Source organism: Nycticebus coucang, chromosome 20, assembly GCF_027406575.1.
Source record: "Nycticebus coucang isolate mNycCou1 chromosome 20, mNycCou1.pri, whole genome shotgun sequence".
Taxonomy (NCBI): domain Eukaryota; kingdom Metazoa; phylum Chordata; class Mammalia; order Primates; family Lorisidae; genus Nycticebus; species Nycticebus coucang.
In genome coordinates, this window is record NC_069799.1 from 10,191,058 (window position 1) to 10,218,130 (window position 27,073).

Consider the following 27,073-nt stretch of genomic DNA (forward strand, 5'->3'; position numbering starts at 1 on the left):
GATTCTCTTGCCTCAGCCTCCCAAGTAGCTGGGATACAGGCTTCTGCCACAATACCCAGCTATTTTTTGGTTATAGTTGTCATTGTTGTTTGGCAGGCCTAGGCTGGGTTCGAACCTGCCAGCTCTGGTGTATGTAGCTGGTGCCCTAGCCACTGAGCTACAGTTGTAGAGCCAAACTTTTAAGTTTTATGTTATATTCTTCCACAATGTCAGAAAGTTCTCAGACATTTCTTTCTTTCTTTTTTTTGAGACAGAGTCTCACTTTGTTGCCCTCAGTAGATTGCCATGGAGTCATAGCTCACAGCAACCTCAAACTCTTGGGCTGAAGCGATTCTCTTGCCTCAGCCTCCCAAGTAGCTGGAACTATGGGTGCCCACTACATTTCCTGACTATTTTTAGAGATGAGGTCTCCCTCTGGCTCAGGCTGGTCTCAAACTTGCAAGCTCAGGGAATCCACCTGCCTCAGCCTCCCAAGTGTTTGGATCACAGATGTGAGCCACCTCGCTCAGCATTCTCAGACATTTCTTCATGTAAGCTCCCCTGCTCATTTTTGTTTTCTTTCATTATAAAATACTTACTGTGAATATTTTAGCGTGCTAAATGGCAACAAGGTCCTCAGTCTTTCTATCCTTTTCTTTCTTTTTCTTTTGGTTTCGTGACTATAATTCCTAATGGCCTATTATCAAGCTGTCTCATTTTTTTTTCTGCTGTAACAAATCTGCTGTTGACTTCATCTAGTATATCTTTAAGTTTAGTTAATTTGCTTCTGAGATCCATACTTTATGTTTCTGGGGATTTTTTCTTTTTTTTTCTTTTTCCTCTTTAGTTTTAACCTCTGTAAATAATCTCATTTTTTATGCCTGGTTTCTCCTTTTATTTAGTGGTCTGTGCTCTCATTGACCTGATAGAGCTACATTAAGACCAATACTTTAAAGACTTATAAAATTACTTCATAAATCTTTCACTTCCTTGTGGTCACTTGATTTTTCTTTCTTTCTTTCTTTTTTTTTTTTTTGCCTTTTCATTAGAGTATAATTCTTAGTTTATATTTGATATCTCAATTTTTATTGAAATTTTGTTCATTTACTATACAGCTACCTGTTCTATCCTTGCTTCATTCAGGGGATATTTTGACACTGACCAGCCACACAGTACATATTTGGGACACTTTTCCAGACTGTTGGCAGGATATATATTCTCTGGAGTACTTTGTGTATTTTCCACTAAAATGGTTTGCCTATTTCTTATAAATACTCCTTAACCTTTATCTTCCATAATGAATTCCCTAAGTCCTGCAGCCTCTGTTGTAGTATTTATTCATTTGTGTTCTCAGTGGACTCAGCATGTCATTTAAATTATATTTGCATTTCTTTTCAGCACTACATAGTAAAGGAAGCAATAACCAGTCTTTCGAAAGCCTCAGAGAAACACAAGACTTTGGATATGAGATTGGATTACGTGTTCAGTCAAATATTTCTGAAGACCAGAAACTTAAAAGTGAAGAGGATATTTCTAAATGCAATCAATTTGATGAATCTTTCCTTAAAACTTTATTATCCTTCCACCAACAAATACTATCATCAGATGCCAAAATGTACAAATGTGATCAGTATGGCAAGGTAAAGTTTACCCAGTTACCACTGCTTAATCAATATCAGGAAATAAATAATTGGAAGAAACATTACATGTTCAATAAAACTTTGATGTTTTTTATCCAGAGCTTTACTCTAAATAATTACCAAGATACTGATATTGATATGAGAAATTATGACTGCGATAAACCTGAAAAATTTGTAAACCCCATCTCTTGCTCTAGAAAATATCGGAAAGCTCAATATCCAGACATCCAGTACAAATGTGAAAAATGTGAGAAAGTCTTTCACCAATGTTTAAAGCTTATTAGTTATAAGGATATCCATACTCAAGAGTTTTCCTACAAATGTAATAAACAGGTTGAAGCTTTTTACCTGTCAGGGAATCATTGTCAAAATGATGGGATTCATACTGGAGAAAAATCATACAGACGTAATAAATGTGAGAAAGTCTTCACTCAGTCATCCAATCTAAGAATATGCAAAATAAACCGTGCTAAAAAAAGCATCTACAAATGTCAAGAATGTGGCAAAGTCTTTAACCTTAGTTCACTCCTTACTCAACATCTAAGAATTCATACTGGAGAGAAACCCTACAAATGTAAAGAATGTAGTAAAGCCTTTAGTCAGATTGCACATCTTAGACAACATGAGGTTCTTCATAGTGGAAAGAAACCCTATAAATGTAAAGAATGTGGTAAAGCCTTTAGTCAGATTGCACATCTTAGACAACATGAGAGAATTCATACTGGGGAGAAACCCTATAAATGTGAAGAATGTGGCAAATTCTTTACTCAGTCTTCAAGTCTTCGACAACATGAGATACTTCATACTGGAGTGATACCCTACAAATGTGAAGAATGTGGCAAAGCCTTTAAGTATCACTCCAGGTTTATTCAACATCAAAGAATTCATACAGGAGAGAAACCCTACAAATGTAAAGAATGTGGTAAAGCCTTTACTCAGATCGCACATCTTAGAACACACGAGAAAATTCATACTAGCGAAAATGCATACAAATGTGAAGAATGTGGCAAAGGCTTTAACTATCATTCAAGGTTTATTCAGCATCAACGAATTCATACAGGAGAGAAACCCTACAAATGTAAAGAATGTGGTAAAGCCTTTACACGGATTGCACATCTTAGAACACATCAGTTAATACATACTGGAGAGAAGCCTTACAAATGTAAGGAATGTGACATATCTTTTACTCAGTCTTCACATCTTAGACAACATGAGATACTTCATACTGGAGAGATACCCTACAAATGTGAAGAATGTGGCAAAGCCTTTAAATATCATTCAATGTTTATTCAACATCAAAGAATTCATACGGGAGAGAAACCCTACAAATGTAAAGAATGTGGTAAAGCCTTTACTCAAATTGGACATCTTAGATCACATGAGTCAGTTCATACTGGAGAGAAACCCTACAAATGTGAACAATGTGACAAAGCCTTTATCTATCGTTCGAAGTTTATTCAACATCAAAGAATTCATACAGGTGAGAAACCCTACAAATGTAAAGAATGTGGTAAAGCCTTCACTCGTGTTGCAAATCTTAGAACACATAGGTTAATTCATACAGGAGAGAAACCCTACAAATGTAAAGAATGTGGTAAAGCCTTTACTCAACTTCCACATTTTAGAACACATAAGACAATTCATAATAGAGAGAACCCGTACAATTGTGAAGAATGTGGCAAAGCCTTTAACTATCGTTCACACTTTATTCAACATCAAAGAATTCATACAGGAGAGAAACCCTACAAATGTAAAAAGTGTGGTAAAGCCTTTACTCAACTTGCACATCTTAGAACACATGAGACGATTCATACTAGAGGGAAGCCATACAAATGTAAAGAATGTGGCATATTCTTTCCCAAGTCTTCAAAGCTTAGGCAACATCAGAAAATACATAATAAAAAGAAGCCATACAAATGTAAATAATATGGCCAACTTTTTATGTGCACAGCAAGCTTTAGAAAGCATCAGTTAGTTCATATTGTATAGAAACACATATAAATGTAAAGAATGTGGTAAGGCCTTTCTTTACTTTTCAAATCTTAGACAACATGAGAGAATTTACACAAATATGAAGAAGGTGGGCATATCTTTACCCAGTCTTCAAGGCTTAGACAACATCAGAAGATTCATAATGGAGAGAACCCCTACAAATATGAGGAATGGGACTAAATATGTTGCTATAGTTAATGCCTTACTCAGTATCTGACAATTTATACTACAGAAACCCTATAAATGTAATATATGTGTATAGGGTTTTATCCCAAATATACAACTTAGAAATCACCAGAGCGTTTATAGAGAATGAAAATTTACAAGTGAAATAAATATGCAGAATTATTTAATCAAAACTTAAGCCTCAGTGTGTCAGAGAATTCACACAAGTAAAAACTCAATACACTTTCAGATTTTACAGTAACCCAGAGTATTTCTTGTGGAAACGTAGAGAACAATGTAAAGACGAAGCAGTTAGATAATTTATCTGATGGTATTTTATAAAATATGAAGAACATTGATAATAATTCTGCCATGTGGGTACTTTATATTGATAGTATTTGAAATTCTTTAAAAGCAAATATTGGTGCAATTTAAATTTCAAATTTGTTGATGCTATACCTTCAGCCGTAATGTTTATGTGATATGTGATCTATTGTTTCTGCATCAAATCTATGAGAGGCTATTCAATGTTATGTGACTGTGATTTTACATTTCTCCCTGAAAGCTTGATGGCCAATGTAAAATACTTTATGAAACTCTAAAGAAAGATAATTTTTGTTTTTGAATTATAAAACAATGATGTATGTAAGCATTTAGTATGTTATCAGGGCATTTTTCTTTAAGAAAAATTTTAAGAAATTTTCAAAATAAATAATTTTACCATTTGCTTCTTAAGCATTAAAAACTGGTCAGTTGGCACCTGTGGCTCAAAGGAGTAGGGTGCTGGACCCATATGCTGGAGGTGGCGGGTTCAAACCCAGCCCCAGCCAAAAACTGCAAAAAAAAAAAAAAAAAAAAAAAAAAGAAAGAAAAAAACTGGTCAGTTAAAATAATAAAGTAGAATAAAATAGAAATATTGGACCATTTTTTGATGTGATTCTGGACACGAAAATCTTGAATTTTATTTGAAATAATGGGAAAAAAGTGTCTTAACAGATATGAGAGGAAAGTGAAAAAATAGAGAGAACCCATACAATGGTGAAGAATGTGGCAGAGCCTTTAACTATTGTTCACACTTTATTCAACACCAAAGAATTCATACAGGAGAGAAATCCTATATGGAAGGTTATATGTATATTCAAATTAATGTACACTCAGTATTTATCAATCTTTAAAGTAAATAAAGCGTAAATCTAAGATTACTATCTTAGACAAAAAATAATGCTTTTTGGGTACTTAATGATTGAGGACCACACAAATTTTAAAATGCTTTATTAGTCTGTGGGTAATTTTGATTAATAAAGCTAAGTGTTTTTTAATGTTTTCACACTGATGTGCAATAAATGAAATGTTATCTGGTCACCAGTGTTAAACTATCTCATCTTGTCCAAGATTGTAGTTAACAGATTAAAATAATGTGGATAACACAGTGGAGTAACTCTTTTAGTAATCTCTTTTTTGTGAAGAACTAAACTTTCAATAATTTGGAGAATACTTGCTATTTTGTGTCCTTTTCTCCATTTTGTAACTATGGGGATGTTAATATGGCCAGGGATGCCTGATGACCTCTGTGGCCTCAGCCTTGGCCATCTCTTCCTCCTCCTAAGTTCCTTTTTTCATCCTCACTTTTAACCTCATCTGTTTTCTACTGCCAGTTTCCAATATGGAGACTTCTCAGTCATGGATTCCCTTTCTTCACCTTTAGACTTCCTCTTAATTTACCTCAAGCCCCTACACCTTTATCTTGACCTTAAACCTAAATGCCTCATCTTTTTCTGTAATACCACTTGGCCTATGTACAAACTAGACAGTGGTTCACATGGCTTGAAAATGGCACCTTTGACATTTCAATCCTCAGTGATCTCGACAAATGCTGTCAGAGATTGGGCAAATGATTAGAAGTCTCTTACATTCATGCCGCCTTCCTTCTCTGAATCATTCTTTCTTTGTATTTCTCTTGTGAACCCTCTCAAATTTTTCTTTCATGGGCCAAACCAGCCCTCCCTGAGCTCCCTGAACCCCTCAGCTCTCTTCTATCTTCCTTTGACTCAGCAGACAACACTCCCCCTCAGTCTCCCCCACAACCACTCCCCCAGCCTCCTCCCTACCCACAGAATTCCACCCCATACCCCCTCTTTCCTCTGCTGCCCACCCATCTTCCACCACCCACAGGCGGGAAAGGAAAGATGGCAGACCCAATTCCCCCCTCCCCCTTACTAGGTCTGGCCATGCCTTTGGATTTTCTGCTTCTGGAACACCACAACCTCTGTACCCCTCTGAAAAGTTGCAGGAATGGAAGTTATCATCAGGATTCATGTCTCCTTTTCTCTCTCAGATCTGCCTCACATATGTCAGAAACCAGATTCGTACTCCACAGCTCCCACAAAATACACTCAAGAATTCATATATTTAAACCAATCATAGGATTTGACCTGGCATGATTTATATGTCATCTCACCTCCATCCTAACTTCAAAGGAGAGGGAACAGGTCTGGACCTACGCTGAGGTCTGCACTGAAGATCTACGGAGGACAGACCAAACCCTGCTGGAGGGCATTAGGGCCAAATCCCAGGGAGACTCCAATTAGAATTACCAAAATAATACTCATGAAGTGCGCCTTCATAACCACATGGTCCCGGGTCTCTTAGAGGAACTTAAAAAAGCAGCCTGCAGGGCCATCAATTTTAACAAACTAAAAGAACCCCAAAACTGGGGGAAAATCCTGCCCAGTTTTTATCCTGTCTCAATGATATCCTCCACCACTATACTGCCCTATCGCCAGAAAGCAACAAGGGCAGACTCATTATAAACATGCATTTTATCTCCCAGTCTGCACCCAGCTTTGGTCAAGTTCTTTCCTCTCCCTATAAACCTCTCTGTCCTGAACACGCTCCCTCCAACTCCATGATCTCTGCTATCCATTTTACCTCTCTTCAAAACAACAAGGATGTGCAGTAGGGGTCCTAACACAGAAATCTCACAGTGACCACCTCCCAATAGCATTCTTCTCAAAGCAGATAAAATTTACAACAGTGGCAGCCACATTTCTCTTTTTTCTGAAGGCCAAGAAACTTACCCACCACACCCCCACTTATCTACATACTTCTCACAATGTTCTATCCCTTTTAAAACACCAATACTTACCATCTTTACTTTCTGAACCTCATTTACTCCAGTTCCTAATCCTTTTTGTAGAAAATCCTAATCTCCACTTTCTCCCTGACCCTGCATATGACCCTCCATCTTCATTAGCTCCCCTCCACTCCCATGACCCTCACACTTTTCAGAACTCATTCCATGATTGCTGGTCTTTAGTCATGGTAACATTACAACCTTTTCCCAGCATTGCTTTCTTTCCCTTACCTAACCCTGAAGACACCTGGCTTATCAATGGCAGTTCTTCTAAGCCCACTGCCTACTCCATTGCCAAGGCAGGCTTTGCCATTGTATCCTTTCCCTGCATTATCGCCTCAGCTACTGTGGCCCCCAGCACCTCCTCACAACAGCCCTCACTAAAGCCTTACAACTCACACAAGGCTGCTTCGTTAACATGTACACGGATTTTAAGTAAACTTTCCACATAATCCATCACCGTGCAGCCATATGGTGAAAAAGAGGATTCATTACCACCCAAGTCTCCTCTATTGTCAACATCACATTCATTAAAAACCTCCTGAATGCAGCCACTTTCCCAAAGAAGTGGCCATCATCTTCTGTAAAGGGCAGAATGAAACAGATGCAATTTCCAAAGGCAACCAGAAAGTTGATATAGAAGCCAAATGGCCAGCTCAATGCCCCTACACCCCTACCCCCAGAAGAGCATTTCTTGTCCTTGCATAAATTCTCTCTGGCATACACATACAAAGAACAGAACAATTACTGGCATCTTCCCACACAGGGAGGATGGTTCCTTCAATGGGGAAAATTCATTCTTCCTTTCTCCCAAGGACAGAATATCCTCTCTTCCCCCCACAATAGTCTTAACACTGGCTTCAAGTCTCTTACACCCTTATTTCTTTGCTCCTTTTCCACCCACAACTATCTTCCATTTTAAAACAGATAACCCAGTCTTACACAATTTGTATTCAGGTCTCACCCCAGAGGCTATAACCCCTCCCCCTTTTCCCACACATCAGGCCCAGGCCCCAACCCCTGGACAAGACTGGCAGATTGACTTCACCCACATGCCTCCTGTATGAAAACAGACTTCTAGGTTAGGTGAATACCTTCTTGGGGCGGGTCGAAGCCTTCCCCCACGACAGGCAAGAAAACTCATGAAGTTGTCTCCACCCTCCTCCATCACATTCTTAGATTTGGCCTCCCAACTCCATTTAGAGTGACAATGGCTCAGCTTCAGTTAGCCAGATCACCTCCATACTTCACAAGCCCTAGGAGTTCAGTGGCGCTTACATGTGCCTTATAGTCCCCAATCATCAGGAAAAAATAGAACAAATGAACAAAATCATTAAACAACATTTCACCAAATTAGTATTCCAACACAAGATTGGATTAAGCTCCTCCCATCACTTTACTCTGCATTCACTTTACCCTTTACAAACTGCTCTTTTATAGCCCCCCCTTTTTTTAAAGGAAAAAAATCATTTACTGTTCTTGTTAATTTTCAGCATTACCAACACAAAGGGTGATACGATTCTGTAGTTCTCAGAAAACATTTTCAAGCTGATTTTCAGTAATATCAGCAATCACATCTGTTATCCTAGCTTTCACATGTCCCTATAAAAAGAAACCAAATGGAGTTAAATATGGTGAATGGGGAGGCCAGGAAAATGGTCCACCTTTTCCAATCCATCTGTTAGGGAATTTCTCATGTAGAAACTGTCTAACACGCAAAGCAATGCAACAAAAAGAATCATCTTGTTGAAACACTATGTTCTCTATCAGTCCTAATTCAGGTTGAGGAATAAATAATTTTGCAGCATTTCTAAATAGCTATCACCATTAAAACCCCTTTCAAAAAGAAGGGCCGTAGGACTCAATTTTTGCCCAAAGCACATTACACATCAGCTTTGGGAGAATCTCTTTTATGTTCAACAGACTTGTGGATTTTCAGTTCCCCAAATATGACAATTATGCCTGTTGACTTTGCCACTAACATGGAATGTTGCTTCATTGCAGAACATTAAATTACTCAAAAATGAATGATTGCTAAATTTTTCATTGAACTGGTGACAGAAAGTTGTGCATGATAATCCTCCTATCATTTGATGCACTTGAATTTTGTATGCTTTCATGTGAAGTCTTGTCCGCAGAATCTTTTGTACAGTAGCTTTGGAAGCCTCAGCTCTAGGGATACCTGTCTTAATGACTTTCTTAGATTTGCCTGAAAGGTTTCTTCTACAAATGCTACAGTTCCTTCACTAACATGTGGCCTACCAGACTGTGGCTTATCATTGACAGAGCTTGTTTCTTTAATTTTTTCCATCCACTTTGATTTGGAATTCCTGTGTGGTGCTTCTTTCTTGTAATGGGTTCTAAACCTTTGGACAGCAGCAGCAGATTTTAGTTCAACCAACCAAAGAACACAATTTTCTCTCTCCTCTAGTGAAGCCATAGGTCCATAATTAAAGTCAAACTATTTCAGGGTGGCACCTGTGGCTCAGTGAGTAGGGCGCCGGCCCCATATACCAAGGGTGATGGGTTCAAGCCCAGCCCCGGCCAAACTGCAACAAAAAAATAGCCGGGTGTTGTGGCGGGCGCCTGTAGTCCCAGCTGCTCGGGAGGCTGAGGCGAGAGAATCACATAAGCCCAAGAGCTGGAGGTTGCTGTGAGCCGTGTGACGCCACGGCACTCTACCCGAGGGCGGTACAGTGAGACTCTGTCTCTACAAAAAAAAAAAAAAAAGTCAAACTATTTCAAATTGCAGAAGACCTTTATGGACACCCTGTACAGTTCTTTCCTCAGAAGTTAATGGAATCATTAGCAAATTCCCAGGAGTTACTGGAATCATTACCTCATTCTGCAAATAAACCGAAGATGAGTTAAGATCAAGCTTGAGGGCTCTAAAAGGCTGTTTCCTGCATGGTTTATCTCCCCAGTCATTGTCCACAGGACTCTGGGAAGTCGTAGGAATATGCAGGCGCAGACTCCAAAGACCAGCTTCATCTCCAATGTTGTGGAAATTACAGCCCTTTTGAAATAATGTATGACAGAACTATTATTCTAGGTGGTGGACTCCCTCCAGACTCCATCATAGGAAACTATTGATGACCATCCTCCAGGAAACCAGGATGAACTTAGAAAAAAAATAAACCAGTTCTTACCCAATGCTCAGCAGAAAAAGGGATCAATTGGCAGGACATCAAGTTTTCCTCAAATCCCTTTGCCCCACAGGACGCTATCCCTTCACTGGATAGGCTGTCACACATTCTCTGCAGCACTCCCATGGCTGTTCACCTCCTGGACCCCCTAGTCTGGAGCCACTGATCCCAAATAAAGCTGTGTCCTACAGAAAAATTTCCAACACTGGAAGACCCCCACTGGAAATCACAAGTACTATTTCCTCACCTTAAAACTCACCAGGATCCCCCAAGAGTCCACTTCCACATAAATGTGTAACATTCCTCCCCAATTCTTCCTTTTTGCTCCATTACTTTTCTCAAGATGCCTGGCTACTCTCAAACATTCAAAACTAGGATGACCTCTTTGAAGCCTTTAAAGATCTATGGCTATAAGGCACCGTCAGATACTCACCTAGTGAGGAAACCCAACATTTCTTCCTACTCCTTTTCCTTCTGGCTACTACTCCTGTCAATCCTGGCTCTTCTCCCCTTCCCACCCAAACCTCACATCTCTGTGAATACCTTACCAACCCCCATTCCCACATCAACTACTCCCGATTCTTACCTCAGACCCCCTCTTTCACTAGCCACACTTACATGCCGGTGCACTGTTATGTTACCAAAGCCTCTGAATGTTCTTATGAAGGAAAGAGATACTAGACAGGCAAAATAATGGGCACTGGATGCCCTGGAGGTAGAGTCGGAACCACTGTCTGCTGGAACTACCTCACACATGTGGGATTATCATAGCACATCAGCAAGAAACAAGACAATGCACAGAAAAACTCCTCTCTTCCTGTACAACCCCTCTACTTTATGAAGGGTTAGACTTCACTATCCTGCAAGACCTACAACCACACTCCCTTATTCCTCAGCTTTTAAACACCTCCTCAGCTGCTGTGAACTCTTCCTCTCTCTTCTCCCCATCAGGATGCTGATGTGCCTTTCCTTATATCAACATCTTTTCAATCCCAGACCCATATCTGACACATATAACTTCCACTCTGGCAGAAATTAACACCGCTCTGTTCAGCCCCATAATTATGCACTTTCCACCCCTAGCCTCCTCCCATTTAACCTGCTTCAATCTTACATGCACAGGAGACTCTGTAGGGTTTATAAAACCTGATCTCTGTTCCCCCAACTCAATTTTTCCCTTGTTTAACTCTTCCTATGCCCCTCTAGGAATAATTTTCCTCTGCAGCCACTCCATCTATTGGTGCCTGCATGGTAACCACTCCAGTCTTTGCGCCCGAGTTTTCCTTACGCTTCAAGTCTCTTTTGTGAATGACTCCTCCCTAATTCAGGCCCTGACACATCCCCCTACTTCCAGAAAAAAAAGAGCCTTTTTTCTTCCTGCACTCCTCAGAACAGGCATAGCAGCTCGATGTGCCATAGGCATTACAAGCATCAGTACATCGACTCACTTTTACCACCAACTCTCCCTAGAACTCAACAAAGATATGAAAAAGCTAGCTGACTTTTTAGTTATCTTATAATCCCAAATTAATTCTTTAGCCACAGTAGTCCTCCAAAATCGCCAAGTGTTAGATTTACTTACACCAGAAAAAGGAGGCACAAGCATTTTTCTGGGAGAACAATGTTGTTTCTTTATCAACCAGTCAGGAAGTCACAGGCAAAGTAAAAGAACTCCAAGAATGAATCAGAGACAAATCTTGAATCATCTAATCCTTGGTCCTTATTTGATTCCTGGCCTCCTTGGTTACTTCCTGTTTTGGGACCACTAATTATGATCTTTCTCATCCTCAGTTTCGGACCAATAGCCCTTTGTCTCTTCCCCCGATTTATTGACCAGGCAGTCACCCAAAAACAGCCACTCATATCCTCGCCTTATGTGGATATCAACAGTTCAAACTGAAGACCTGGAAATGTTCCTGTGTATACCATCTCCTTCCCCCTCCCTTTTTTCCTTTATAGTAGCCCTAATAACTCTCAACTTGTAGGAAGCAGTCAGAGAGACACTACGCCCATCACTCCACATACTTACAATAGACTAAAAAGACTGGGATGATAGGGGCAACCGCAAAGGCCCCAAAATACAGCCAGCTACAAAAGCCCACTGAAGACAGCCGAGTATATAAGTCCCACCCAGAAAGAGATGAGTGCACCAACCCAGAAACCCCAGGCCCTTATATTTCCATCCCACCTTGCTTTTCACACTGACTTTCTTTTCAAACTCAGCCCACTCGCACCCAACAGGCTAGTTGCTGACCCTGTATCTGGACTCTGTTTCCTTTTCTTTACTTCTCAGAAGAACTTCTCATTCCTTGCTCTACTTGTCCTGCATTATTGATGTGAAAACAACAAGAGGTGTTAGCTAAAGCATAAGCTCCTCCTTGCTTATAGAACAAAACAATGATTCATTACTTACCCAGGCCAAAGAATCTAATGACTTCTGTAATATTTTGAGAATTTGCCTGGAATCCTCAAAATAAGTATCCCCATACTTAAAGTAGTAGTAGTATTTTTAGCTATGGAGGTGGTTACCACTATTTCAGTTTAAATCTAATTCTCAAATTAGGTTAATTATTCCAAAAGCTATTAAAAAAAAAAGCTGTTCTTTTCTTTTTGGAGTGGACCGGAATGTGTTCCTGTTTCTGTTATTGGAGCTAAAGCATTTAAAATTAGTAATGAGCTATTAGTTAATATTAATTGGCAATTCCACATTGTTCTGCATCCTGAGGACTAATACATTGGGTTGCAGTAAATTTTCTTTTCCACTGACCGATAAACATCATTTACAAAGGAAACCATAAATTACTTTCAGTAATATAAGGCTTTGTTTGGGCTTAAATTATCATTCAGCCAAGCTGGGAAGTCACAAGTATTCATATCCAAATGACAGTTGGCAAGGTAACCTTCCCTCTTATCCAAGCATAAACAGTGCTGGACATAATGTTCATAAAAATAGCACCATTTCTTTTTTCTTTTCTTTCTTTCTTTTTTTGAGACAGTCTCACTATGTTGCCCTTGGTAGAGTGCGGTGGCATCACAGCTCCAGCAACCTTAAGCTCTTGGGCTTAAGTGATTCTCTTGCCTTAGCCTCCCAAGTAATTGGTACTATAGGCGCCTGCCAGGCATACACCTGGTTATATTTTGGTTGCAGTTGTCGTTGTTTAGCAGACCCAGCCGGGCTTGAACCCGCCAGCCACAGTGTATGTGGCCAGCGCCCTACTCACTGAGCTATGGGCACTGAGCCAGTAGCACCATTTCTTAATGCAGTTTTGTCCTGGAGCACAAGTAAGTTCAGGAATTAAATTTGTGAATAGAGCAGTCATAATAGGTTGAAAACACCATGCTATAGAAACAGATGTTAACTCATCAAAATATATCATTGCATTGGAAATGTTGGGTGATTGCCTGAATAGTTTTACCTGAAAAGCCTGGTTAGGATTCATGAGAATTCCTAGAACCTTCATGGGATTGGCCATATCTGGTTGAGGATAACACATCTAGCACTTATTTAATGGATATGCATTGTCATAAGCAGTTGAAATATTAAAACAGGAATTGCTAGTAAAATTAAAAGCAATAGAAAAGGCATACATTGTTGTAACAGTGTGGGGGGATTTCAGCTTATTTTGCAGGCTCCATGGGAGATTTTTAGTATGCACTGCCTGTTGGCATTAGTGCCATAAAAGCTATCAGAATATTCCTCTGGCATAGAAATAAAGGCATGGGGACCTCAGCTGGACACATTCTAGCCTGTTGTAGCATAGTCATTCAGGTGCCCTGCTATACCCAAATTCAGTAAGTGAGAGAGAAACATACTCTTGCAGGGATGAGGATGGACACATTTGAAAAAAATGGGCCAATATTCTCACCTTATATTGCCATACCTCCTTATAAGGGATGGGCGATGAGGCGTACAAAGCATCTTGACTTTCTGGGTAAGCCAATGGTATCAGCCCCTCTACCCAATATGTTAACATATAAAGGACCATATAACTAAAATAATTCCACTGACAATGGGCTGAACTTCCTAATCTTTGGAGCAGCCTCTTAGGCCCTGTTTCACCTTCCACAGGAGTAAACTCCCAAGCTACATCATGTAAAAAAATCCAATGGAAAGGATTAGGTTCTAATAAAATGAGCCCTGGAGAGGTCATTTCACATGAGGCCTGACTACTCTTCACTTTCAGTTGACCACTGTTCACTCTTCTCCACCATGGCTGAACCTCACCACAGCCTGTGTCATCCCAGAAAAGACATTCATCTTACCATGTATCTACCAATACTTGAATGGTCTAAAAGAAAGCAAAATAATTCCCAAAAGAAGTGCCCCATATGGGTCTCCAACATGAAAGTGTGCTAGGACTTTAAACAGCCGGTTCTTGGGTGGTCAAACAAAGAACTGAAAGTCACACCCCTGAAAACCACTAAAACAGATGAGTGTGGGCTGGAATAAACCCCTGCTTAGGACCACTCCTTGTAACAAGAGCAACTGCCTCCCATAGGAAAGAGTGCAGTGAAAAGTCTGTTGCCAGGATATAGACCACCTGCCTTCCGACAAATACCCTTCAAGACCCACCAGGGGTAATCTGGCCAGTGTTCCTCCATTGGAACTCTTGCGAGCAGACGGGACAACTAGAATGAAATAGAAGAAAACACACACTATGTTAAACATACAGGGTTTACTGAAAGACAAAAGAGCTCTAAAAAGTTAAGAGAAAGCTCAGTGTTAGAGGGGTGGTGGAAATGGTTCACCACCTACTGCTCCAACTTTTATTTGTTATATATCCTGTAAACTACATTTATCTATTATGACATTCTTACTTTTTTACCTTAACTGCTCCTTAGGGGTGGTCAGTACCAGTACTACCTGGCCTGTGGTTCCACTTGCCTGCCTTTAGATAAGTTCCTCCCTATGTTGAAATACCAGTTTTCTGGTGGCGCCTGTGGCTCAAGGAGTAGGGCGCTGGTCCCATATGCCGGAGGTGGTGGGTTCAAACCCAGCCCCGGCCAAAAAAAAAAAAAAAAAAAAAAGAAATACCAGTTTTCTCTTGCTTATCTGCTCTACACCTTGTTCTGTTAATTTTTAACTGTTTCCATCAAGGCTGCTTCCTGCTTCTCAGAGATCCCCTTCACCAGGAGATGGGCAGCAAATGGGGTTGGAGGAGCAGAGAAAATGTCAAGGTTGGAAAAGGAACTGGTGTGTGTGCTATACCTTCTCAGTGAAAGGTTAAGTTAAAAATACATGTCACCAGCCCCGTCCAATCTGAGCTAACAGGAAGAAAGATGAGTTTGTCCATGGACAGGTCAGAAGGGCAGAGGGGGAGGAGAAGGGGGAGGAAAAGGCAGGGCTGAGAAAGGTAATAGAGAAGGGTGAAAGGAAAGGGGAGGTGGAGGGTGGGTGGAAAGAGCCACAAACTTCTGGCAGGACAGGTCAGAAGCTGGCATCTCCCGAAGGCGCCATGTCACAGTTACAGGGTGAGACTGGTCACCCTGAACATGCTCACTTCCCTCAAGTAGGAGAGATTTTAGGGGAGCCAGGTTCCCCATAGCGGACTAAACAGCTCTGGCCTTGCACGTAGGGGCGGCGAAGGTGGCACCATCACAGGGCGGGCAGGACATTGTAACCCGTTACCAGCTGTCAGCTCTTTGGCCTCAGCAGTCAGACTACAATCCCTGAGTGAGCGGGGCTCACAGGTGCTGCCCGCCCTGGCGGGAGGGTTAGGAGGTCGCGGTCACCAGAGTCTAGGGGGTGCAGCCCCCTGGCCCCTCCCAGCCCTTCCACTGCACAGCGTCTGGAAGATGATCTCACCTCCAGGTTAGTGGGCAGCTCCAGAGGGAGGGGGAGAGAGGTGCAGGCCTTGTCCTTTCCAAAGGCAGGAGGTGGCTGCTAGATCTCTCCTGCTGTCCCTGGGCAGGAACAAGAGGGCACAGTCCAGGAGGGGTTTGGGGTGGAGGAGTGGGGGTGAGAGGGTGTGAGGCTGCCAAGTTCCCCTCACATTTGCCACGAGCTGGAGGGTCCCCACCTGGCTCCACCCCGCACTGCGCGGCTCCTTTTTCTCTCCCTTCACACTCAGGATCTTCACAGAGCATCTGCTTCCTTCAGCCCACGGAGCCACCTGAGTCCTAAACTGCTGTGGGAACTGGATGATGCCAGAGACACCGTCCACTGTGCCACTGACCCCTGCTTTCTCCAGCCAGAGCAACAGTTCAACTGATTTTAGGGGAAATCAATCATCTGGGCAGAATACAAACTACTTCAGAACTTTGCAGGGGGTGACGTGAGCGGTGCCTTTGTGGAAATGTCACCCTCATTGACGCCTTCTTTGCTGATGTGGAAAATGCGGCATGAGGGAGGGTAATAATCGGCTTACCCAGGATCTGCTAAGAGCACAAGGGAAGGACTATAAAGTCCCAGGCATGTGTGGTGGGACACTCACCAAGCCATTTACATGGACGGGCACCAAATATCAGTCTAGAAGTGATTATGGTTTAGGTCTTTACACTCGAACTTGATGACCCTCATCCCAACTCGGGCTTGACTGGCCAGGGTCTCAGAGCCACAGATGGTGCCCTTATTCCTCAGAACAGGTGGCATTTTCAGCTTTGGGGAAGCTACTTCAAGGTCTGAAGCACTTGAGGAACATTTGAAGCCCATCAGGTGTTTTGTGACTCTGCTTTGGATGTAAAGCTCATCACCCATGGCAGTCAGGGGTGTTCCTTAACTCCTGGGGCTGTTCTGTTAAATTTTTCTATCTAGACTAAGGAAACTGAAAGGTGTAAGCTGTGTCATTCAGTGGTGAGGGGGTGTGGAGATGTTCAGGCAAGGTTTATGGTGAGGGTGACCTGCATGGACAGTGCTAGATGGCGTTTGCACCCAGGGGCAGTTAGAGACACCTTTTATATGAGGCTGTAGAGGGTGGGCAAATTCCACAGCTTACCTAGAAAGTTGCAGTCTTTGGTGAGTTAGGAAGTGAGGCTAGTCAAATCCTTTGTTTCTTTGTCTTAGGAGGAGAGGAGAAGGCGGAGGAGGGGAAAGGGCTCATGTGCAGCTGCATTAGGCCCCCTCTCAACAGAAACATCCAGGAGCACATCCGCTTACAGGTAGCCTCTTCATTATTGATATTCCTACATTTCTTATTCTCTCAGGGACAGATTTTTGTTTTTTGATTTTTTATTTTTGATTCCAGTATGGTACCAGAATTCATGTTGCATATTTTTTATTTAGAGAAAATAATACTTAGTGATAAAAATTACATGCAAAAATATTGTAATTTATTGAATGTTTGAAAATGACCAATATTAAGTTGTATTAGATTATATTACACACCTATGTGATAAAATAAAAGTGCAGGAGAAGGGTGGTGCCTGTGGCTCAAGGGAGTAGGGCACGGGTCCCATAAGCCAAAGGTGGTAGGTTCAAGCCCAGCCCTAGCCAAAAACTGCAAAAAAAAAAAAAATGCAGGAAAAAAGTACAAACAAAATAAAATATTATTTTCCATTTTGCAAGGGAGGGATATTAATAGATCAACTTTTGTTTCTTTGTTTTTGAGACAGACTCTCAATATGTTGCCTAGGCCAGAGTACTGTGGCTCAGAGTAATCTTGAACTCCTAGGTTCAAGTAATCCTGCCTCAGGCTCCTGAGTAGCTAGGTCTACAGGTACCCACCGTTTCATTAGTAGAGACAAGGTCTCCCTCTTGGTCAACTCTTGAGCTCCAGCAATCCACCTGCCTCACGTTCCCAGAGTGCTAGGATTACAGGTGTGAGCCAATGTGCCTGAGTAAATTGGTTAGAACAGATGTTAACCTTAGTGACTATTGATTCTAGAAACAATAAAAAATCCAGCTGAAGAGAGAAAATTCCCCTCTACCTCACCTCACTTTAGTCTTCCTGGTAGCACCACTGTGCTCCTTAGAATATATTCAGCATCCACAATCTGAGCTGTTAAAGTAGCTGGATCATTATCATTGTTCTCGTTCCTTTTGTTCCTTTTTTCTTATGTTTCTGTTTAAAATAGGCTCCAGACATGACTGTGGTATTATGAGTTCCCAGATGCTTTATGGGCCACTTCTCTGCATCTTCTCCTAAAAAGTTACCCAAATCCAAAAATTAAAAACAAAACAAAAACAAAAGCCCTCTTCTAACATTAACCTTTGAAAGCTGCCTGTGATTGGTGCTGACACACTAAACCTTCCTATTTCTCTACCCCAGAGAATGTGGGAAAATGATCAAGTCTTTGGGCACATGGTTAAGATCAGGAAGTGCCCATTGAAATGTGGGGTAGGGCCCTGTCCCAGACCTTTGGCCTCAAATACAAAAAATGAGTAGAATATGTAACCGAAGAATCCCTGGAACCCTCAGACTCTGGGACCATATATCAAGGCAAACAGAAGAAACAAAGGCAAAGGTGTGACATCTGAAGGGTTGAAACCATCAGTGGACATTAGAATTCCAACGTCTCCCATTTATTCTTTTACTATAGCCTTCTCCAAGCATGGCTAGAGGAACTCAACAAAAATATGCAAAGAGCACAGTATACTTTTGAGATCGTCACTCAGGAGCTCATGCTACATGTGGTGAACCATTTTTGGCAGTCATATGAGGATATCTTTAAACTGCATATGGTAGGTGGAATAGCAATGGAGTTCAAATTAAGGTATATCTTGATTGTACATCAGAAAACCAGGGGGATTGGGAAACAATTCATAAAGAAGACTCCATTGTCAAGTGTAGCAACAGTAAAAATAAATAAATGGGACCTGATCAAGTTTAAAAGTTTCTGCACTATTATGGACATAATTAACAGAGCAAATAGTCAACCTTCAGAATCAGAGAAGATGTTTGCATGCTCTGAATTGAACAAAGCACTAGTAAACATAATCTACAAAGAACTCAAGCAAATCAACAAGAAAAGAGGAAACAAGCCTATCAATGAAGGGGCAAGTGACATGAACAGAACTTTTTCTGGAGAAGACAAATGAATGGCCAGCACACACATGAAAAAATGCTCATCATTTCAAATCATTGGAGAAAAACAAATCAAAACTACTTAGAGATATTACCTAACACCACTAAAAATAGCCCACATTACAAGGTCACAAAGCTGCAGATACGGGCCTGGGTGTGGAGAGAGGGGTGTACTTAGGCACTGTTGATGGGATTGCAAACTAGTACAGCCATTTTGGGAAGAAGTATAGACACACCCCAAAGAGCTTAAAGTAGACCACTCATTTTATCCCACAATTCCATGACTAAGTATCTTCCCAGAAGAAAATGTGTTATTTTACCACAGGGCATTTGAACTCAAATGTCTATCACAGCTCAATTCACAATTGCAAATATGTATACCATGGAATACTATTCAACTATAAAAAGATGGAGACTTTGCATCTTTTGTATTTACCTGGTTGTATTTGGAGAACATTCTCCTAAGTAAAGTATATAAAGAATAAAAGAGCAAGCATCCTATGTACTCAGTACTAATCTGAAAATAGTAGATCAACAACTATAGGCCCACATGAGAAAAAAAATAAATTTAAGAAGAGGGATGGGGAGAGGACATGGTAAATTCCCACCTATCAGGTACAATGTAGGTATATATGATACATTGCTGTGGGGTCCAGGCAATGGACCAGGAAACACACCTGTTTCCCTAGCTCTCTGGGTGGTGGACATGGATGAATTGCTTGAGCTCAAAAGTTCAAGACCAGTCTAAGCAAAAATATGACCCCATATCTACTAAGAATACAAAAAAAAAAAAAAAAAGCCAGGCCTTATGGCGGGTGCCTATAGTCCCAACTACTTGGGAGGCTGAGGCTGAAGGATCACTTGAGCCCAAGAATTTGAGGTTGCTGTGAGCTACAATGATGCCATTGCACCATACCCTGGACTAAATAGTAGGTCTCTGCCTTTAAAAAAATAATAATATAGCTTTCACCTCATTTACTTGATTATTACGTTAATACATAATTAGTTTGATGGAAGCACTCCAAATTATATAAAAAAAATCAACACATTGTACCCCACAGATGCATAAATGTATTCACAATCTATGTGTATATGACTTAATAAAAGGAAAAAAGTAATAATAATAGTGGGCATTTTTATACAAATGTTCAAATGTTCTTATCGAGTGCCTTCTAGGAAATAGAATCCTATATGCAAGAACATGCACATTTCAAGTCTTGATACGTATTCCTGAATTGTTCTCCAAAAATTTATTGATCATTTATATCCTGTACAAGTATGTCCAAACTACTGATCATTGAAAGGGACAGAAGTAGGAACCATTTAATTTTTCAATCTGATGGTCACACAAACCACATGTATTTTGTAATTTATTTTTTCTATCCACTATTGAAGTTGAATGCCTCTTTATGTAAATGTTTTCTTACATAATGCATCTTTCTTTGTTGTTGTTTTTTGTGTTTATATTCTTCATTGTCAGGGGTTCTTAGCACATTTTATTTGAATGCTGTCTCTCACATGGTTCTAGCAAGTCGATGTCTGTCCACACATTCAAGAATAAATCTGTCCTGTATCCAGTATCCCAAATCAGCCAGTTGTAAAAAAAAAAAGCTGAGATGTGATTGAAGGACCCAGTGATGCCGTGATGCCATTTTGGGCTTTTGGGCTTTTATCCTTCATTTTTAGAAAACTTGAAAGTTCCTAGTTTTGTTTCTCCTAGTTTTGTTTTCTAGTAAACCACACCCCTTCCTATCTCCCGGAGTGCGTCCGCCCCCTGGCCGTTAAGATTGGTGGGACCCAATCAGCTTTAAACTCTAGTATAGGCACAAGAAATAACCAATCCAAGGGCCACATTTTGCTTTCCACACCCCTCACCCCATTTCCCCCTCATAAAAACCCTACGATGTGAGCACAGGGCTCTCGGTCCCAGCTGCGTCTGGGAGTGCCAATAGCCCAGGCTCGAGCTTGAATAAATGCCCTTGTGTGATTGCACCCGTGTCTGGCTCTCTCATATGGTCATTGGGAACCCCGAATCTCGGGTGTAACATTTGGGGACTTGTCCGGGATTCCCCAAGACCCCAAGAGACCCCACCTGGAGGGCTGATAAGTGTACGTGTCTTTGTCTTTGTGGATTCTTTCTATATTACACAGGTTTTGGGTTGTGGTTGGAAAACGGCCTAGATGGACGCACTGGAGGGCTACTGACTGGAGGTAGTGAAATACGTTCCCACCTTCCTGAGGGAAGGCTGGGACATGGAATCCCCAGCCTACTACAGTGGGGATCACGTGGAATCAATCCCCTTAGGGCTTTTGAGTAGGAGCAGGCTATGTGTGCAGGTGCAGACGAGTGGCAGGCCATCCATTCACTTTCAGTTTTGCTTCAATTCAGCCCGCAGCCATGTCTGCCTTTGTTTTTGTATAGTGTGTGTTATGTTGTGTGTTGGCTGGGTGACTCTTACAATGGGACAGACTCAGATGACTCCCCTTTCACTTATCCTTGACACTTCCATGACTTCCGGGCCCAAGCCCAGAACCTGGGTTTAGTGGTGAAGAAAAATAAACTTGAGACCTTTTGCAGGAGTGAATGGCCAATCTTCTACATCGAACAGCCCCCTGAAGGAACCTTTCACCTCCCCTTTATTCTCCAGGTTAAGGATATTGTCTACAGGCCTAAGATGGGCCATCCCAATCAGGTCCCGTACATTGCCACCTGGCAGGACCTGGTTGAGAACCCCTCTCCCTGGCTGAAGCGTATCTTACCACCCCGGTTGGAAAAATACAAGGCCAGCACAGTACTTGCCCTGTGGGAAAAGCCTAAGCTCAAAGAGACTAGATCCCCCGCCCCCACCTCTGCCTCCTGAGGCATCCTGTGTTGCCGAGCGAGGCGAGCCCAGAAGAAATTTTTCCCCTGCCCTACCATCCCTTGATCCAGGCACGCCATAGTGCCCAGCTGGTCCCAGGAGAGGCTGAAGCGGCAGCAGCGCCACCTGTCAGTAGTCCGCTGCATACCCACAGGGGGGCCTTATGGACACATCTGGACAGCCTGGGCAGGCTGTAGCCAATTCTATGGCCTTACCGCTCTGGGCAGTGGACCCTCCGAGGAGGGAACCCTGCACTATTAGCCCTTTTCCATGAGTGACCTATACAACTGGAAAATGCAAAACCCTAAGTTCTCAGAAAAACCCACTGCCCTTATTGACCTATTAGATTCTATCCTTTTCACCCATCAGCCCACTTGGGATGACTGCCAGCAGCTGCTACAGGTCCTCTTCACTACCAAGGAGAGGGTCCAAATCTTGGCAGAGGCACGGAAGTCCATCCTGGACGACAATGGGTGGCCTACCACAAACCCAGCATTATTTGAGGCCTCATTCCCACTGACCCAGCCAGATTGGAATTTAAATATGGCAGACAGTAAGGTGAGCCTCCAAGTTTACCACCAGACTCTGATGGGGGGGTCTCCATAAAGCAGCAAGGAAGCCGACTAATTTGGCCAAAGTAGGTAATGTACAGCAAGAGAAAGATGAGTCCCCCTCTGCCTTCCTAGAGTGGATCATGGAGGTGTTCCGCACTTACACGCCCATGGATCCAGAGGCAGAAAATAGTAAGGCAGTGGTTATGATGTCTTTTGTTAATCATTCAGCTCCAGACATTAAGAGAAAACTTCAGAGAATAGACAGGTTGGCAGAGAAGTCCCTGCAGGACTTGCTGGTGGTGGCTGAGTGAGTATACAACAACCGAGAGAGCCCAGAGGAAAAACAGATGCATGCCAGCAACAAGCAAACCAAGGACCTCGCTAAGTTCCTGCTTGCCCCCACAGTAAGCAGCTCTGAAGAGAAGGAGCAGAGGCTGCAGAAATTGGCCACCGGAGCAGGTAGGGAGTTGCCTTGTGGGGATCAACCTTGGCTACAGAGAGATCAGTGTGCATAGTGCAGGGAGACTGGCCACTGGGCCAGAGAATGTCACAAAAAAAAGGGACCATGAGGATCTCCCTTGTAACCGAGCCCACATCCTAGAACTTGGGGAACACAGTGTCTAGATGGGACAGAGTTTGGATCCCCTCCCTGAGCCCTGGGTAACCCTCAAAGTGGAGGGGGCTCCAATAGACTTCTTAGTTGACACAGGTACACAACACTCAGTCCTAGTTGAAAGTGGAGGCAAGTTAGGCTCTGAGAAATCCTGGGTGCAGGGTGCCATTGGGATGAAACAATGCTCATGGACCACCCGGAGAACAGTAGACATTGGGGCAGGCTGGGTGTCACACGCATTTATGGTCATCCCAGACTGCCCTTACCCCTTACTCGGTAGAGACCTCCTTAGTAAAATTGGAGCACAAATTTCTTTCAAACAAGGAACTCCACAGGTTACGGACAGACAGGGGCATCCTGTTCATGTACTCACCCTGCACCTAGAGAATGAGTATCAACTTCATCAACAACCTCTGTCACTGAGCCAAGTGGATATCTCTGAGTGGCTGAACTCCTACCCATCAGCCTGGGCTGAAACAGGGGGAGTGGGACTGGCAAAACACTGGGCCCTAATCATAGTCGAGCTCAAGCCTGAAGCTGAGCTGGTGCAGGTAAGGCAGTACCCCATGACCCCTGAAGCCAGAAACGGAATCCTGTCACACATTCGGCAGCTACCACACACCAGGATTCTGATCCCGTACCAGTCCTTATGGAACACCCCCTTATTACCAGTTAAAAAGCCCCTCACTAATGATTACTGGCCAGTTCAAGACCTCTGGGATGTTAATAAGTGGGTAATGGACATTCACCCGACTGTACCAAACCCCTACAACCTCTTAAGCTCATTAGCCCCATCCCAGACCTGGTATACGGTATTAGATATAAAAGATGCCTTCTTCAGCTTGTTGCTGGCACCCTAGAGCCAGGCCCTGTTCGCCTTCGAGTGGAGCGATCCAGAGAGAGGCATCAGTGGACAGCTAACATGGACCCGCTTCCCATGAGGGTTTAAGAACTCTCCAACTATCTTTGATGAGGCCCTGCATGAGGACCTGGGTAAGTTCCGCATGCAGCACCCCAACATGACCCTCCTCCAGTACATAGATGACATCCTACTGGCAGCCATCAGCAAACAGGACTGGCCAAAAGGCACACGAGACGTCGTCACACTGGGAGACTGGGGGTATCGGGTATCGGCGAAGAAGGCCCAGATCTGTTAGCAAACTGTAAGTTACCTGGGATACACCCTTAAGGATAGTCAAAGGTGGCTCACTGAGGCCAGGAAACAGACTATTCTCAAGATCCTGACCCCAACCAACCCCAGGCAGGTGTGAGAGTTTCTGGGGCCTGCAGGGTTCTGTCGACTTTGGGTACCAGGCTTTGCTGAAATTGCAAAACCCCTCTATGAAGCCATGAGGGAGGGGCACCCCTTCGAGTGGACAACAGAAAGAGAATTAGCCTTTCAGAGACTTGACTGCTCTGCTTTCTTCCCCCACTTTGGGGCTCCCTAACATTACAAAACCATTTCATCTCTATGTAGATGAACATAAAGGAATAGCCAAGGGGGTGTTGATGCAGATCTTGGGGCCCTGGACCCACCCAGTAGCCTAAGTATTAAAAAAACTAGACCTGGTGGCGTCAGGATGGCTCCTCTGCCTCCGCATTTTGGCAGCCACTGCGTTGCTGTAAAGAATGCAGACAAACTCACCATGAGGCAAGAACTGTTGCTGACCATGCCCCATGCCATTGAGGGGGTCTTGAAACAACCCCCCAACCGATGGAAGAGCAATGTGCGTCTAACACACTATCAGAGTTTGTTACTAAACCCACCACGAATCTGGTTCCTGCCCAGCACTGCCCTAAACCTTACCACTCTCCTGCCCAACCCGGATGAGTATGGAGTGGTGAGACACCACTCCACAATTGCCAGGATATCCTATCCCAAGTTCACAGCACGTGCCAAGGCCTGACCAACCAACTGCTGCGGGACGCTGAGGAGACCTGGTTCACAGATGGCAGTAGTTTCATAAAAGATGGCCAATGTTACTGGGGGGCGGCGGTGGTCTCCGAGGCAGGTACACTTGGGCTGAACCTCTTCCAGTCAGAACTCTGTCCAACAGGCTGAATTAATTGCCCTTACCAAGGCTTTAGTTCTAGGCCAAGGAAAAAAGCTTAATATCTATACTGACAGCTGATATGCATTCGCCGCTGCTCACATACATGGGGCCATCTACTGGGAGAGGGGATTGCTGACAGCAGAGGGGAGGACTGTTAAAAACAAACAAGAAATACTAGATTTACTAGCCACCATCTGGCTACCAAAAAAACTAGCCATAATCCATTGCCCAGGACATCAAAAGCCCATTACCCCAGTGGCAAAGGGCAATCATCGGGCAGACAAGGCCACCAGAGATGCAGCCCTCAGAGCCACACAGGCCTTGGCAGTTAATCTACCCGACACTGGGCCTCCAGTCCTGCCAGAAGAGCCCAAATACACCCCTGACGACTTGGCCTGGATCCGCACCATCCCTCAGGCACATAACCCCTCCCAGTATAATGGCTAGTGGCACACAGCCAATGGGAAAATCATCCTCCCTGTGCAGCTGGGGCTAGACATTTTACAGCGCATGCACCAAGCAACCCATATGGGCAGCAGGAAGTTAAGAGATCTAATCTGACATGCACGGATTAAGATCGAGTGAATGGATGCCAAAGTGGACCAGATAGTTAACACCTGCAAAGCTTGCCAGCTCACTAATGCCTGAGCCAGACCTTCTACTCAAGTCACCCTCACAAGGGGCACCACTCCTGGTGCATATTGGGAAGTGGACTTCACGGAAATTAAGCCTGGTCAGTATGGGTACAAATATCTCTTAGTCTTTGTAGATACCTTCTCAGGGTGGGTAGAAGCCTTCCCCACATAACATGAAACTGCTCAAACTGTGGTGAAAAAGCTGCTAGAGGACATTCTTCCCAGGTATGGACTGCTGGCTATAATTGGCTCAGACAATGGGCCAGCCTTTATATCTCAAATAACTCAGAGGGTAGCCACAGCACTGGGAACAACCTGGAAATTACATTGCTTGTACAGGCCCCAGAGCTCAGGACAGGTAGAAAGAATGAATAGAAGTTTAAAGGAGACCTTAACTAAATTAACCCTGGAGTCTGGCGGGGACTGAATGGCTCTCCTTCCTTTTGCCTTATATAGGGTCAGAAATTCCCCCTATACCCTAGATCTCTCTCCCTATGAAATTCTCTATGGGAGACCACCTCCTATTATTCCAAATAACCACATAGATCTTTTAACAGAGGCAAATGATGAGGATTTTCTCCTTTCCCTCCGCTGTTACCAGCAGGTTCAGAAAGAGAATTGGAACTGCCTGAGTGCCACCTACGTGGTGGGCCTGATCCCAGAGCCTCACAAGTTCTGGCCAGGGGACTGGGTCTATGTCAAGAGACACTGGCAGGAAACTCGAACCACAGTGGAAAGGGCCTTACACTATGATCCTGACCACCCCCACAGCATTCAAGGTTGACAGCATCGCTGCATGGGTCTATCACACCCATGTCTGGATGGCAGACCTGTTTGCCATCAAGGAGGATTATAGCCCATAATGGAAGCTCGAGAAAGACCCTGCCAACTTACTCAAGCTCAAATTCAAGTGTCCAACACAGTCACCCTGATGACAGTCCTGACAATCTTGTTAACTGTATGTGCCCCTTGCTCAAGCTCACGCCAAGTCCTCAGCAGCCCACACCAACCTTTAACATCACCTGGAAGATCCTGGGAGGAGCCAAGGGAGGAATTCAGACCTGGGGCTTACACCCTCAGGGCGACTGGCATCCAGATCTACAGGTAGATTTAGACGATTTAATTGGAACCATCGAATGGGATACCAGTCACTATTATGTGTGCCCTGGTTACGGGGTAGATAAGTGTGACAGAGCTGAGCATTTCTTCTGCCAAGCTTGGAGTTGCATTTCCATGGGCCAAATCTGGTGGGATCCCCCTTACAAAGGGGATCTCATTACAGTATGGTGAGCCATGGTGGCCCCACCATTTTGCCGGCGACCGGAAGTGTGGAGCCCT

At 43.2% G+C, this 27,073-nt stretch overlaps 2 protein-coding genes and 1 pseudogene across 3 annotated transcripts in view; 2 read left to right on the forward strand and 1 right to left on the reverse strand.

Moving 5' to 3' along the window:
* The window catches only part of LOC128572280 (zinc finger protein 420-like), a 55,058-nt gene extending 45,649 nt beyond the window's left edge, over window positions 1-9,409 (forward strand). For both annotated transcript variants that reach the window (XM_053572110.1, XM_053572111.1), the window contains exon 3: window positions 1,378-9,409. In XM_053572110.1, the coding sequence (XP_053428085.1) occupies window positions 1,378-3,545 (2,168 nt within the window). In that variant the 3' untranslated portion in view covers window positions 3,546-9,409. The remainder of the gene's footprint in view (window positions 1-1,377) is intronic.
* Window positions 1-27,073, forward strand: part of LOC128573137 (zinc finger protein 501-like) — a 501,109-nt gene that overhangs the window by 89,038 nt on the left and 384,998 nt on the right. The gene's annotated exons all lie outside the window — the stretch shown is intronic.
* LOC128573204 (uncharacterized) lies at window positions 9,804-9,992 on the reverse strand (annotated as a pseudogene).